The sequence below is a fragment of the Microcaecilia unicolor genome, chromosome 11 (genome assembly GCF_901765095.1).
Source record: "Microcaecilia unicolor chromosome 11, aMicUni1.1, whole genome shotgun sequence".
Taxonomy (NCBI): domain Eukaryota; kingdom Metazoa; phylum Chordata; class Amphibia; order Gymnophiona; family Siphonopidae; genus Microcaecilia; species Microcaecilia unicolor.
The window spans coordinates 28,089,268-28,105,836 of NC_044041.1; the positions used below are offsets into that span (position 1 = coordinate 28,089,268).

Here is a 16,569-nt window from a genome sequence, read left to right on the forward strand (position 1 = left end):
CCCACAAAATAGCCACTTACAGTTTAGGTACTAACATAAGTACATAAGTACATAAGTAATGCCATACTGGGAAAAGACCAAGGGTCCATCGAGCCCAGCATCCTGTCCACGACAGCGGCCAATCCAGGCCAAGGACCACCTGGCGAGCTTCCCAAACGTACAAACATTCTATACATGTTTGTTTGTTTGTTTATTTATTTATACATATTATTCCTGAAATTATGGATTTTTCCCAAGTCCATTTAGTAGTGGTTTTTGACTTGTCCTTTAGGAAACCGTCCAACCCCTTTTTAAACTCTGCTATGCTAACCGCCTTCACCACGTTCTCCGGCAACGAATTCCAGAGTTTAATTATGCGTTGGGTGAAGAAAACTTTTCTCTGATTTGTTTTAAATTTACTACACTGTAGTTTCATCGCATGCCCCCTAGTCCTAGTATTTTTGGAAAGCGCGAACAGATGCTTCACATCCACCTGTTGCACTCCACTCAATATTTTATATACCTCTATCATGTCTCCCCTCAGCCGTCTCTTCTCCGGGTATGTTTAGCAGGTTAAGTGCTGCTGAATATCTGCAGTTAGCCTTGGACTAGTGATTTAAATGGCCAGGAGCTGTTTCTGGCTGTTTAAATTTCTTAGAATATCGACCCCGAAATTTATAACATTCTGAATACTCCTTTCAATAGTGCTATAACTATATACATCCTTCATATATAGTTACGTATTTGTGATCTGAATGTGGGGTTCTATTTTATAAAACCATGGTATCTAGATATTCCTACCATTATGGAGATGATGCCCTTGTGCCTCTGTTCGATCAAGTCACATATTATTTTGTTGTTGAAGTACGGCACTGGCTCCCACTGTAATTAAAGAGGAAATAAGGGAAATCAGGTTGTAAACAGGGCAGCCTAGAGTTCCACTTCAAGCTTTCAGATGCCAGTATGAAACCATTCTAAAGACTAAACAGGCCTGTTTACCAAAGTGCGTTACATGCAGGAAGTTCAACAGTCGTGCACTAGCTGCTTGGAGTGTTCCCAACATATATTCTTGCAGTTACCACACAGAAAAGTTCTTTTCCATGTGCTAAGAGGGCAATTCTACAGATGGGCACCTCCATTGATGTGCCTTGAGGCCACTCCTATTCCAGGGGCATAATCAGCAGACCATTGGGGGGGGGGGGAGCCTGGGATGGTCTGAAGGCGTGGACTGGAAGCAGGGGCGTAGCCAGACAACAGATTTTGGGTGGGCCTAGACAAGAAGTGGGTGGGCACCAAGTGTTCTCCCCTCACCACCTGATACAAAAAACAGAAGAAACAAATCTTCGCACAAAAAAGAACAAAAGGCAAAACAGCGAAGATGACTAACAAAAACAAAAACAAAAAATAAATAAAAAATATAAAATATAAAAATAATAAAATGTATATATTTAAAAATATAAATATAAAAAAAGGGGACGACACTTTTTTAATATAAAAATTGAAAAATATATACTTTATTAACCATAGAAAAGTAGGGAGAAAGGGACTCGACACAGCTGTGTTTTGGCAGTTCAGGCCTGCATCAGGAGTCTATACAAATCAAAACATATAAATTATATAAAGTAGATAATAACATGTAACAATAAAGAGACAATATAAATATCTAAAACAGTGTTACATTGCAAGAGATATTTTCTACATATACAGTACTGACCAATGACACAGCTGTGTTTCGGCCATTCAGGCCTGCATCAGGAATCTTCTCACCATGTGATGGTTGCTTATTCTATCCAAATATCAAAGGAATTTATATATCTCTTTTCAAATATTGTAGCACTAAAATACACTCAAAATAATGTGGAGTGGAGAAGCTCAGAGCAGCGCCTCATACCTCAAAATCCGGACATATGGTAACTCTAAACATGGGTAAACATTTTGAAAATTGTTCAGGAAATTTGAGGAGAAGATTTAGCACTGGATTACCAAGAAATGGCAAAAATAATGTTAGTTCAGAGTCACGGTTCAAGTTTTATAATAAATCAAACAAAAGGGGGGGGGGGAGAAATGCTTCCACAGCAATCACACAAACCGGCACAGGGTCCTCACACACAGGAGAAGGAGAAAGACAGGACAAGGGAGCAGAACCTTCTGGTGCCGGACCCCCTCGGAGGCCAGGCCCGGGGAATCTTGCCCCCCCCCCGCCCCACCCTCTCGGTGGCCCTGCCTACTGCACCTAAACATAAAAACCACCTGCAAGCCTAAAGTGGTGTGCATTCAGGTACAATAGGTGCTCCTGGAGGGCTCACAATTACAAAATAAGGGGTCCTTTTACTAAGGTGCGCTGAAAAGTGGCTTGCAGTAGTGTAGGCGCGGGTTTCGGTTGCACGCCGATCCATTTTTCAGCGAAAGTTTTGCCGAAAATGGACGCGCAGCAAAATCAAAATTGCCACGCGTCCATTTTGGGTCTGCAACTACCACCAGCCATTGACCTAGTGGTAAAGACTCACGCGGTAACCGGGCGGTAATGAGCTACGCACATCAAGCGCCACTTGGCATGCGTCCGAAAATACATTTTGCGGTACATTAAGGATTGTTGTAGAGTACTTGATTTTATTATCTTGTTTGACAAGACTTATTTGAACAAGTTAGAGCACTGGTCTTGATATCCAGAAGTGGCCGGTTCAAATCCCACTGCTGCTCCTTGTGATCTTGGGCAAGTCACTTAACCCTCCGTTGTCTCAGGTACAAACTTAGATTGTGAGCCCTCCTGGGACAGAGAAATATCCAGTGTACCTGAATGTAACTCACCTTGAGCTACTATTGAAAAAGGTGTGAGCAAAATCTAAATACATAAATAAAAATAAGCACACTGGCACTATGGTTATCATACATGTTTGCATCTAAATTCTAGGTGTGCAATTAACCTTTAGGCTAATATTCTATAAAGGAAAGTAGGTACCTCCTGCCTATTTATAGGTGCCCTGTTATCGAATTGCCCTGTAGGGGACGTTTACCTGTATGCCCTCGGTCTCGTACTCCTCTTGTTCTGCCTTCAGTGTCATCTCGATAAACAGCTGCTGGAGCTTCTCATTGCAGTAGTTTATACAGAACTGTTCAAAGCTTGTGGAAATCATAAAATAAGGAGAACATTAGAAATGCCATGCTGAGTCAGAGCAATAGTCCATTGGGTCTCTTGGAAGTATTTGGCCAATTTTAATTTAATTAAAGAATTTGTAAAACATTTCGTGGAGTTTATGCGTAAACAGGAAGTTGTAGGCGGGACTCGCAGAGGGAAGCTATGACGCTGCCAGCCAATCGCTGCCTGCGCCGTTCGCTTCTGAGTCCGACGCTGGCTGGCAGGCAATGAAGGAGGACGGCTGGGGGACTAAGAATCGCTGGATATGGGAGAGGTGAGGGCAGGGGAGAGGTGGAGAATTGCTGGAAATCATGGGAGGGGAGGGCAGGGATGAGATAATTGCTGGACATCGATGGGAGGGCAGGGGAGAGAGGAGGGCAGGGAAGAGAGAATTGTTGGACATGGATGGGGGGAGAGAGGAGGGCAGGGAAGAGAGACTTGCTGGACATGGATGGGAGGGGAAGGCAGGGAAGAGAGAATTGCTGGACATGGAGGGGAGAGAGGAGAATCGCTGGACGGGGAGGGGAGGACAGGGATGAGAGAATTGCTGGACATGGAGGGGAGGGCAGGGAAGAGAGAACTGCTGGACATGGAGGGGAGAGAGGAGAATCGCTGGATGGGGAGGGGAGGACAGGGATGAGAGAATTGCTGGACATGGAGGGGAGAGAGGAGAATCACTGGACAGGGAGGGGAGGACAGGGAAGACAGAATTGCTGGACATGGATGAGAGGGGAGAGAGGAGAAATGCTAGAAATGGATGGAGAGGAGAGCAGGAGATAGAGGAGAATTGCTGGACATGGATGGATAGAGGAGTTGGCTAGGAGAGAGGAGAAATGCTGACTTGGATGGAGGAGAGGGGAGAGAGAATTATTGCTTTATATGGATACAGAGGAGGGAAGAGAGATGAAAAATGCTGGACATGGATGGAGCAGGGGCGTATCTGCGTGGGGCCACAGGGGCCTGGGCCCCTGCAGATTTCGCCCTGGACCCCCCTACCACTGTTAACCCTCCCCCGCCTACCGCCGTCAACCCTTTCCCCGCCTACCGCCGTCACCTACCCCCGAGGTCTGCTTCCTCCTGGCGGTTTTTTAAAATATTACTTCAGCTGGCGGGGGACCCCAACCCCCGCCAGCCCAGCCGAGGTCTTTTTTAACTTCTTCATCCTCGTGCTGTGAAAGCTGCATCCTTCCAGTTGGACGGAGTCTGACGTCGCAGCACGTTGACGTCCTGCACGTACAACATGCTGCGACGTCAGACTCCTTCCAACTGGAAGGATGCAGCTTTCACAGCACGAGGAATCGGATGAAGAAGTTAAAGACCTTCGGCTGGGCTGGCGGGGGGTTGGGGTCCCCCGCCAGCTGAAGCAATATTTTAAAAAACCGGCAGGAGGAAGCGGACCTCGGGGGTAGGTGATGGCGGTAGGCGGGGAAAGGGTTGACGGCGGTAGGCGGGGGAGGGTTAACGGTGGTAGGAGGGAGGGTTGACGGCGGTAGGGGGGGCGGCGGCCGGGGGGCTATAATGTGCCCCCTCACTCTAGCCCCTGCCCCCTCTACCGCCAAATCTCAGATATGTCCCTGGGATGGAGGGGAGGAGGGAGGAGAGAGGAGAAGTGCTGGACATGGATGGAGGGGAGGAAAGAAAAAAGAAGATGCACATGGATGGAGATGAGGGAAAGGGAAGAGGAGAAAAACTGCACATGGATGGAGAAAATAGGCAAAAGCTGGATCCACGTTATACCTCCTCCAGTCAATTCCATGGAGGAGGACCCAGCTTTTACTTATGGATGCAGGGCAACAAAAGAAGAAGAAAGGAGGAAAGTAAAGAAATAAATGGAAAGGAAGCCCTGGAAACGGAGTTAAGAGAACAGATAGAGAGCAGCAGAATCAGAGACTGGGACCAATATGGATAGAAAAACAAAGTCACCAGAAAACAAAGGTAGAAAAAATCATTTTATTTTCATTTTAGTGTTTGGAATTTGTCTTATTTTGCACTGGGTATACTGGAGCTGTAACAGCTTACAGAAATTATTTATAATGAAAAAAAATCACATTATTTTTTCTCCTATACTAGTATAATATTTTCAATGATGTCTGTTTATATGCGTCATGGCTGGTATAAGGGGTGTGGCTAATGTGGGTGTGGCTATAATAGGGGCAGCGTCATATGTGGTGACCCCGCCCATAATGAGTACCAGCACCTTTTTTCTACAAAAAAAGCACTGATACTTACCCATTCGTTTCAAAAACTTCAAAGCCATAGATATCCAGCAGTCCAATCACTGTTTTCCTAGGAGGGTCCTGTTCAAACAGAGCAATAATTAGACTGTAATTGGTTGACAAGTGTCATATATACAAGCTTATGTTGGTGTCAACTTCTCTTCAGGACGCTGTCTAGTGGACACAGAGCACACCCAATACTACTGTATCTTAAAGCGCTATCAAGTTACAACCTTAAACAAAGACTAAGAGGGAGTATCCTATATATTCTGCAGGGAGAGAAAGGTACAACTCTAAGCAGTGTGTTTTTTCTAGCAAAAAAGATGCCGGTACTCAAATCCTAGGCCACCCTTCAGGGGAGGGGTGATCACTGAGGGACCCACCCTCAATGGCCAGAGCTCCTGCAACCAGTCACAGAATCTATAACAAGGTAGAATTGGTGTGTAGAGCCTGAGCTCTTTCATTAAAACTTGGGGTCCATAGGTCAATTATAGCGGACAATGGAAAAGGTGACAGTACTCAGTGCCCCCTCAAAAAAAGCCTTGACTCTAAGCCACATTACTGAGCAGACTAGATGGGCCCTAGTAGTCTTTATCTGTTGCCATTTATTATGTCACGTAACCTGAATAGCAGTGGAGAATTTCAGTTCCAGGTTATTACTGATGATGTGAGAAGCTCAGATGATTCTATAAGCATGTCCTAGGACGGCCCGCCCACCAGCCTGCCCGTTTGTCCAGAAATCCAGACAAACGGGCAGATTGCTAGCCTCCCCTCCCCTCCCCTTAGTTACTACTGCCCTGGTGGTCTAGTGACCTCTTCCGCCTTCGGGGCAGGAAAGAACCCCCTCTTTCCTGCCCGGAACACTGCCCTGCATGCATCCTTCCTGTTGGTGATCTCGGCGCCGATTCAAAATGGCCACTGAGAGTTGAAGTGACCTCGTGAGACTTCAACTCTCGGCAGCCATTTTGAATCGGCGCCGAGGTCACCAACAGGAAGGATGCATGCAGGGCAGTGCTCCGGGCAGGAAAGAGGGGGCTCTTTCCTGTCCTGAAGAGGTCACTAGACCACCAGGACAGTAGTAAGGTAAGGGGAGGGGGGTGACGGGGAGGGTGGGTGACAGGGTGTGTGACAGGGGGGAAGGGAAATGTGACATGGGGCGGAGTGAGGGAAAGGAGGCAAGTGGGGTGTGAAAGGGGGCGGGGCGGGGCATGTGTCCTCCTTTTTGGGGGACAAAATATGGTAACCGTATATAGCCTGCTCAAGCCAACCTCAGAGCCTTCTCTCTGATGTAACTTCCTGTTTCTGCATAGGCAGGAAGCATCAGAGGGAATGCTCCAGGTTTGGTGCTCGCTGCCGCCAACCACTAAAGACAAGAAAACTTTTAAAAGGTACACGGGGGGTGGGGAGGGTCATGAGAGACAAGGAGAGATGCCTGGTCACTGGCTGGAGAGAGAACAGGATTCTGGTCTATTTGTGGGGGTGGGGGAGGAATAGAAGGTAAATGCTGGAAAATGAGTGGTGGGGGGGTGTCTTGACAATTTTAGTGCCATGTAAGTATGCTGTGAGATGACAAAGGTTGAAAATCTCTGTCTTACATACATACATAACATAGTAGATGACAGCAGAAAAAGACCTGCACGGTCCATCTAGTCTGCCCAACAAGATAAACTCATATGTGCTACTTCTTGTGTATACCTTACCTTGATTTGTATCTGTCATTTTCAGGACACAGACCGTAGAAGTCTTGCCCAGAACTAGCCCCACCACCCAAACACCAGCCCCGCCTCCCAATCTCGGCTAAGCTTCTGAGGATCCATTCCTTCTGCACAGGATTCCTTTATGTTTATCCCACGCATGCTTGAATTCCGCTACCGTTTTCATCTCCACCACCTCTGTCTTAACTGCAAATGTGGCAGATAATATGATGCAGTCATTTACCTCTCCAGAGGTATAAGTAACTGCATTCCGCATCATCTGCCATGTCGTTAACGTGCAGTAGCAAACTTTGCTCTGTATTCATTGCGTGGCTTCTTTCCCCCCACAGTACTGGGAATGCTCCCACCAGTTAACACAGAAGTTTTGCACCAGGACTACACCATCTCCAGGTGCAAAACCTTAGCACAATTTAGTAAATAGGAACCTTAAAATAGAGAGCAATTTTCAAAAGCCAGTTTACCAAGGTAAAAAAAAAAAAACCTAACTAACTGAAAATTGTCCATTCTTATTCTTGCTAGAAGTACATGTGGGGTTCCATAGCATGTGTGCTTTTTCTCCAGTTAAAGGGAGGCATGTTTTGAATGGGATTAGGAAACAGGGTGCATTCTTTGTATTTTCAAATGTACATTCAGTGGGTGGGTGTTGCATCACACTAGACAAATAAATTATCTGTTTAAATTAATGTGTATATTCAATTTCTGTTGGCTAAAATTGTTGGAAACACAACCTATGCTAATTTATCTCATACATATTAATTACCAATTACATATGACTATTTCAAAGTTCTACTATCATTTTGATATATCAATTTATACATACACTCAATATATCACATCTCATTTATTCCTGCTTTAAAAATACAAACAGATCACCCATACAAAAAATTCTATTGATCTTAATCCCAGCATTTATGACTGAAAATGGAGCAATGTCACTTGATATCTCAATATGTCAGTCCACTTGCTGACTGTAGACTCTTTAATCCTTAAGGACTCTCCAAACAATGCAATAATTTGTTAACCATATTCATGGTTAACTATCAGTAAATTCCATTGTTCATATATTGATAAAGACAAACAAGGATGATCCTCATGTAAATTCAAAATCCACCAGTCAATTGTAGGTGGCTGTAGCGTATTCCACACTGTTCCAAAACAAATTAATGGATTCAAATTTGTAATGACGTGAGTCACGTTCTGCTGAGACTCCTGATGGCGTGCTGTGCTTGAGTACGGTTGGATCTCCTGAAGACGTTAATGATTGAAACACGGCCTGTGTTGGGATCCATTAATTTGTTTTGGAAAAGTGTGGAATACGCTACAGCCACCTACAATTGGACATTGACTGGTGGATTTTGAATTTACATGAGGATCATCCTTGTTTGTCTTTATCAATATATGAACAATGGAATTTACTGATAGTTAACCATGAATATGGTTAACAAATTATTGCATTGTTTGGAGAGTCCTTAAGGATTAAAGAGTCTACAGTCAGCAAGTGGACTGACATATTGAGATATCAAGTGACATTGCTCCATTTTCAGTCATAAATGCTGGGATTAAGATCAATAGAATTTTTTGTATGGGTGATCTGTTTGTATTTTTAAAGCAGAAAGAAATGAGATGTGATATATTGAGTGTATGTATAAATTGATATATGAAAATGATAGTAGAACTTTGAAATAGTCATATGTAATTGGTTACTAAGCACAACTTGACTAAGAGGAGGAGTGTGTAACCCTTGATTTGGTAGTAACGTTAAAATACATATTAATTATGGATACTCTGAAAAGCTTACTGGCAGGAGTGGAGGGGGGCAGAACAGATCTGAAAAGCCCTGAGTTAAACCAGCTTTGTATCTCATATTTTGTTTCAGCAACAGTAATTTTGCAAATAACCAAAGAACCACAATGAATTTCATCATTACTCTAAACACCCAACATGTCATGCAAAACAGACCCTATTTGACTTTCATCAAGACTAAACAAGAATTCCCAAGGTATAAGCAAATTCCACCATATTCCACGCCTTTGGTTTTCAGTGTGACATCTGTCTGCAACAGCTCTGATGGTCAGCAAAAAAGGCAGCAGTGTGGGGTCAGTTTCTGTGAAGTCTCTGTTCTCTACTAACCGTGTTGGCTAGAGATCCGTTGATTTTATTGACGAGCCAGTTGAATGTTCGTCCGTAGATGGCTTTTGCTACGGCATCACGGGCATAAAATGAGAGCTCAATGTTCAGGGGACTAAGAAGCTGCAGAGATTGGAAAGAGAAAACCATGAGAGGAAATCAGTCCTTCAGAAACCTGAATATAGCAGGACCAATTTTAGAGGTAAGTGATTTGCGTTGCAACCCCTCCCCCCCCCCCCTTCGAGTTCCCATATACTGCACAAAATTTAATTTGGACAGAGGTTTAGAACTGAGGGATATTAGTTCCTGAATTCATCTATAAACAGTGGAATGGGGTGGGCCACAGGGACCGTGGCCCTACCAAAATTTTGGAGGGGTCAGAGAGGGCAAAATTCCCCGGGCCTCCAAGTGGGCCCGGCGCAGGGGTCTCTCTCTCTCTCTCCTGCTCCTGATGGGACCCGAGTGATCGCATCCCGACAGGAGCAGGAGAGAGAAAACGGCGCCATGGCCGGGCCCCCTTGGAGGCTGGGGAGAACCACAACATTATTCCTTAGTCGAACCACCTTGATAAAGAGGAATCGCCAGTGCTCTCACTGCCGTGAAACTTTAAACTAACTTCCTAATTATTATAGTATGCAGGATAATAACTCCAGTGCGTTCGTGATTTTATATTGAGTTATTACCTCTTCTGATCTGGCTTCGATCTTTTTGTGTGTCAGCGCTTCTTGCAGAATAGACAAAGGAACCCCAAGTAACTGAAACGTAAGACAGAGAGCAGACATCAGAATATCAAATCTCTTCTACAGTATTTGTACGTCAGTCACAACTTGCACAGATACTTTTTTTTTTAGCTTTATTATTCCTCATTCAATTATAATTTTCAAAGATTTTAACCCTGGGAAACCCTGTCCTCTCTGGGCTTCAAGCCCAACCATAGTAACATAGTAACATAGTAACATAGTAGATGACGGCAGAAAAAGACCTGCACAGTCCATCCAGTCTGCCCAACAAGATAAACTCATATGTGCTACTTTTTGTGTATACCTTACCTTGATTTGTACCTGTCCTTTTCAGGGCACAGACCGTATAAGTCTGCCCAGCACTAGCCCCGCCTCCCAACAACCAGCCCCGCCTCCCACCACCGGTTCTGGCACAGACCATATAAGTCTGCCCAGCACTATCCACGTCTCCCAACCACCAGCCCCGCCTCCCACCACCGGCTCTGGCACAGACCGTATAAGTCTGGCCAGCACCATCTCCGTCTCCCGCCACCAGCTTTGCCACCCGTCTAAGCTCTTTAGGATCCATTCCTTCTGAACAGGATTCCTTTATGTTATCTCACGCATGTTTGAATTCCGTTACCGTTTTCGTTTCCACCACCTCCCGCGGGAGGGCATTCCAAGCATCCACTACTCTCTCCGTGAAAAAATATTTCCTGACATTTTTCTTGAGTCTGCCCCCCTTCAATCTCATTTCATGTCCTCTCGTTCTACTGCCTTCGCATCTCCGGAAAAGGTTAGTTTGCAGATTAATACCTTTCAAATATTTGAACATCTGTATCATAGACGTTCAAATATTTGAAAGGTATTAATCTGCAAACTAACCTTTTCCGGAGATGCGAAGGCAGTAGAACGAGAGGACATGAAATGAGATTGAAGGGGGGCAGAGCTTGTTTGTGTAATCCGCAGGCCTGGAGCTCCTCAATCAATGTTTTCAGCTCTTACCCTTTATTTATTTATTTATTTATTTATTTGTAGCATTTGTATCCCACATTTTCCCACCAATTTGCAGGCTCAATGTGGCTTACATTTGCCGTAGTGGCGATTGCCATTTCCGGTTAACAGAATTACAGATGGTATTGCATTAAGGTGCGTACATACATGGTAAAGAAGAATGCAATGTGGTATTGCATATAGGTTTGGGAGTGATATATTGGGATGTAACATATGTTAGATCATCAATTATAGAGAAATCGTATTCGATATAAGGATTAAAGTGGTATTGCATTAAGGTGCGTACATAACATGGTAAAGAAGAATACGTTATGGTATTTCACATAGGTGCCTGAGTTATAGATTGGCTTGTAACATATGTTAGGTCATCAATTATATAAAAATCACTTTCGACATTAGGATTAAAGTGGTAGTGCTTGTTCATTAATAGCAATGAGGTTAGTCAGTCAAGTGATAAGAGTTCGGTTCTGTCTGGTTCATGATCATTCTTATTATTTTAATAGTTAGGATGGTTATTTATGGTATGCCTTCTTCAACAGATCAGTTTTCAGTAGCCTTCGGAAGATAGTTAGGTCTTGCGTTGTTTTTATGGCCTTCGGTAGTGCGTTCCATAGTTGCGTGCAAATGTAGGAGAAACTGGTTGCGTAGGTGGATTTGTATTTTAGTCCTTTACAGTTGGGGTTGTGGAGATTGAGGAATGTGCGTGCTGATCTTTTTGCGTTCCTAATAGGTAGGTCTATAAGGTCTGACATGTAGGTTGGGGCTTCCCCGTGTATAATGTTGTGGGCCAGGGTGCAAACTGGAGTGGAGGAGTGGCCTAGTGGTTAGGGTGGTGGACTTTGGTCCTGAGGAACTGAGTTCGATTCCCGGCACAGGCAGCTCCTTGTGACTCTGGGCAAGTCACTTAACCCTCCATCGCCCCCATGTAAGCCGCATTGAGCCTGCCATGAGTGGGAAAGCGCAGGGTACAAATGTAACAAAAATAAAATAGATACTATTGGAGATTCTACATGGAATGTTGCTATTATTGGAGATTCTACATGGAATGTTGCTATTCCACTAGCAACATTCCATGTAGAAGGCTGCGCAGGCTTCTGTTTCTGTGAGTCTGACATCCTGCACGTATGGCCACATTGGTGATCTGCAAGGGCCGACTTCTACATGGAATGTTGCTAGTGGAATAGCAACATTCCATGTAGAATCTCAAATAGTAGCAACAGTGGAGGAGTGGCCTAGTGGTTAGGGTGGTGGACTTTGGTCCTGAGGAACTGAGTTTGATTCCCACTTCAGGCACAGGCAGCTCCTTGTGACTCTGGGCAAGTCATTTAACCCTCCATTGCCCCATGTAAGCCGCATTGAGCCTGCCATGAGTGAGAAAGCGCGGGGTACAAATGTAACAAAAATAAATAAAATAACTTTCTCTTCGTGCCCCTGTTCCAAAACTCTTACTATGTAAGAAACACCACAATTTCAATGTATAGTACCTTTGATATCCATCTGATCTGGGTGCCATCGGTAATGATGGCATGACCACGGTGATCCTCTTCATACTGGATGTTTCCCAAGTACAGAACACTGGCAATGATTCCAAAGAGATGCTGGTACATGAAGGATACAAAGTTACATTTCAAATGACTCTTAAATATGTTCTGCTTCAAAGTCTATCTCTGTATGAACAGCAGCTGCACAAACCCTTTATTCACAAGTGCCCATGGATTTTCTCCTCTATCGTACATCCCCTTCTATTACCTAGTCTGCTCATTGTTGTAACAGTTCTTTGATTTGGGGTCATGCAAGAAGATTCCTTTAAGAACCCTGCAATTAAGGATTCTGAATCTATCCACTAGGTGTCACCTTTGAGCAATGACTATGACTCTTCGCCCCAGGGAATAGGCTGCCATTTGCAAGGACACTGGAAAAGTCCAAAGACATATCTCATGACTATTGTGTGTTATTAGCAACTGAAAACGAGCAAAAACCCCACATGTTGTGTTTTTTTTCATTCACTGATAACAGTCTGCACTCTTTGCAAAGAGTGTGCACACTAAACGACATTGCTACCAAAACGAAAATGAAGCTTAACCAAAAACAAAATGAACACTGGTGCACACAACATGGGAAAGGAAACAAAACAAAGCGTTTTGGGCTGTCCTTCCCTGTCAATGTTGACCCTGGAGAGTTGACCCTGGGAGCAAATGAACTGGGCACTTTCCACTACATCTAAGAGACTGTGACACAGTGGCGTAGCCAAGGGTGGGCTTGGGTGGGCCCAGGCCCACCCACTTTGGGCTCAGGCCCACCCAGTACCAGCATAGCTATAATGTGGCTGGCAGGGATCCCCAAGCCCCACCAGCTGAAAACGCCCAACAACTGTCCCTCCTGCATACCTTGTAAATAGCAGATCTTCGCCTGCAGTGAGCAGTGACTGATGCATACTGTTCGCACCGGTCCCATAGCCTTCGCTCTGATGTATTCTTGCCTAGGCGGAAACAGGAAGTTGCATCAGAGGGAAGGGTATGGAGCCAACATCAGCAGTGTGTATTAGTTGCTGCCCGTTGCTGGTGAAAATCTGCTATTTAAAAGGAATGCGGGAGAGGGAGGATATTTGAGAGACCATATGGCATGCAGGTGAGAGGGATGAGGCGGGGTTCTTCTGCCCATCCATCTTGGGCTCAGGCCCACCCAAAATTGGGTGTCTGGCTACGCCCCTGCTGTGACAGTCCTAGATTATGATTTTATTTCATCAGAAAGAACATCTTTTTTTTCTGTCACAGAAAGAATAGCCAAACAAGGAATGGTTGTTTGATATGAATTAGCTTTGTAGGGCTGGTACATGTCTCTAACAGTCCTGAGTCCTCTCATGTGGAACAAAAAAGATGTCAAACAGGATTAACATTTGTACAGACTTGATATAATTTGATGCTCTACTTTCAGTGTTAAAAAAGGGGAATTATTGGTTCATATATCTTCTCGGAGTGCCCAACGGTGGCAGTGAGCATGCAGCAGGGTCTGGGCTTTCCCTGTAAACCTGAAAGCAGTGTGAAGACACATTAGATCATCATATAATGTTTGGGTGCATCTTCTGGGTTCCTTTGAATTCATTATTCCCTCTACTGTAACATGAAACGCTTTAGATTTTGTTTCTACCTCTATATCAGCTTCTGTGAAATTGATCACCGAAAAAGCTTTGCGGACTGTTTTCCAGTCATTCTTGTCATTGATGGAACTCACTTTGGCACATTTACCCTGTTAGGGAAAACAGGAAAAGAGATGTGACACATTCTCTCTCATGGTTTTGATTCAAGATATTATTAGAACAATTCTGTAATTGTTTCCCCACCAACCTGTCTTATCTCTATTTAAAAAAAACCTGAAATCAGAGCCAGCTTAACCATTGGACCAGGTGAGGCACTGGCTCAGGGCACCAGTGATAAAGGGGGCAAAACTTCAGACATCACTATCAGTGCCTCACCTGGTCCAATAGTTAAGCCTTCTCTTCCCTCTCCACCCCCATGGGTCCAGCATCTCTCCCTTCTGTCCAGAGTCTCTCCCACCCCACCCCTCCATTGCCTCCCTGCTGGTCCAGTATCACTCCCTCTCATCTCCCCCCTCCCCAACATAGACCTGTAAACTTTACATGGGATGCCAGCAGCAACAGCATGAAGATAGGCTGCCTTTGGCCAGCCCCTGGTCTTCCTTCTGCTCCATCCTGCCTCCTCTAAGGCAATTTCCTGTGGGCAGAACATGGCAGCAGGAAGACCCAGGGACTGGCTGAAGGCAACTTGTTTTCATGCTGCTGTTGCTGCCTGCCAGCAACCCAGGTAATGTTTACAGGACTGCGGGGTGGGGGGTGGGGGGAGAAGGAGTGATGTTGGACCTGTGGGGAGGGAGGGTGCTGAAGGGGAGAAAGAGACTAGGCTGGGGGGAGGGGAGAGATGCTATACCGAGAGAGGGAAGAAGAGATGCTGAACCTTGGAGGGGGGGGGGGGGGTAAAATGGAAGAAAAAGAGAGAGAGAGAGATACTAAACCACTGGGAGTCATAGTGGTGAAAAACAGTGCCAGCAATGCTGGGGAGGGGGGCAAAGCAAGTTGGCTCAGGACCCCAAAAATCCCTGGGTCGAGCCCTGACTGAAACCATCACCTCAATATATAGAGTCCTTTAAAATATTTTTATATATTAATTGTTTTGTTGTTCTCCATTTATCACTGCTGATTGGTCAGAAAAGAATATACGATTTAAATGAACTTATTTTATTGGCTGATAGAATTCATGAATTTAATTAAGAAGCCTGGCTGCCATTTTTTGTAAAAATAACTGTTAAAGAATGAGAAAACTGGCCCGAGGACTAATGTAAAAATATTACTGTCTCTGATGTTCAAAGGTTGCATTATTCCTGGAAGTCATGAGACCCACACCTTGATCATAGCACATAAGCACGTAAATAATGATTACTGTACATACCTGTGTGCTCTGTTCATGCTTCACCCACTGGTAATGTGCATGGCATGTACTTTCCACTATTTTGTATTCTAGATAGGGCTGTACCGAATATTCGTATTCAATTCGATTTGGCCCCAAATACATTGTGTTATTTTACTGTTTAACTTGTGCTGTTTTAGCAAAGGCCCCATTTTATGCAATGAGACCTAGTTACTAATAACTGAGGTTAACAGTAAAATAACACCTCGTAATAGCAACTTCCCCTCCACCCAAAACCTTCTAAAATCGCCTCCAAAACGTTTTAATGAAGCACAATATAAAGCAGTGGCATAGCTAGGTGGGGACCTGGGCCCCCCAAAATGTCATCCGGGTCCCTAGTTTTGCTGGCGGGGATCCCCAACCCCTGCCAGCCGAATACGTCTACAGTCTCCGACGCACCACGTTCCCTGCTCTGTGCTCTTTCTTCCTCCTGACGTCCTGCACGTTCCTTTAAGTGAAACTGAGCATGCTCAGTTTCAAGGAGCACGCACAGGACGTCAGGAGGAAGAAAGAGCAGGCCAGCGAACGCGGCAGCGCCAGAGACCGGCGCTGAAGAAGGCTTCGGCTGATGGGAGTTGGAGACCCTCGCCAGCAAAGGTATTTGCTGTTGTGGGGTGCGGTGGGGGAGCAGCGAGGTGGTGTGGGGGGAGGTGAGGTGGTAGGGGGGGGTGAGGTGGCGGGGTGCCAGACTAAAATGTGCCCCCCCCCCACCTCGGCTCCCACTGCGAGGTCTGGCTACGCCCCTGATATAAAGGTATCATCCTATAAATTATTTTGTTGATGTTTATTTTCATGTGTATCTATGGGGGGGGGGGGGGAGCCTATGATGTCTTCTTGCTGCAGGAGTTTCAAGCACAGACATGGAAGATTATGATGATTAAAACATTGGCATCGTATTCTTTCCAACCTGCATAAGATAGCTGTACTTCTGAGCATTGCGTTCCAGCCCTAGCCAGCGCATCAGCTCATCTTCTCCTCCTTCCAACAGCTGGTAGAAGATATGGAAGTTCCGTTCCCCATTGTTCTGATGGACAACACGAGACTTTTCTATCAGGAAACTGAGGATATGTCCGCCAGCCGGAGCGCCCTGAGGTAAAAGAGTTGCTCAACCATTGTAAGAAAGCTCAACTTCATTACAAAAAAAGTCTTAGTTCATCACCTTCAGCTCTTTGTGACTCTGGG

General features: G+C 45.0%; 1 protein-coding gene across 3 annotated transcripts in view; it reads right to left on the minus strand.

Annotated features, from left to right (window-relative positions):
* The window catches only part of MYO1H (myosin IH), a 97,775-nt gene that overhangs the window by 55,920 nt on the left and 25,286 nt on the right, over positions 1-16,569 (minus strand). For all 3 annotated transcript variants that reach the window (XM_030219579.1, XM_030219581.1, XM_030219578.1), the window contains exons 6-13: positions 16,295-16,474; positions 14,054-14,152; positions 12,391-12,504; positions 9,857-9,928; positions 9,177-9,296; positions 5,345-5,412; positions 2,994-3,099; positions 781-861 (exon numbers count right to left, since the gene is read on the minus strand). In XM_030219579.1, coding sequence (XP_030075439.1) covers positions 781-861; positions 2,994-3,099; positions 5,345-5,412; positions 9,177-9,296; positions 9,857-9,928; positions 12,391-12,504; positions 14,054-14,152; positions 16,295-16,474 — 840 coding nt within the window. The remainder of the gene's footprint in view (positions 1-780; positions 862-2,993; positions 3,100-5,344; positions 5,413-9,176; positions 9,297-9,856; positions 9,929-12,390; positions 12,505-14,053; positions 14,153-16,294; positions 16,475-16,569) is intronic.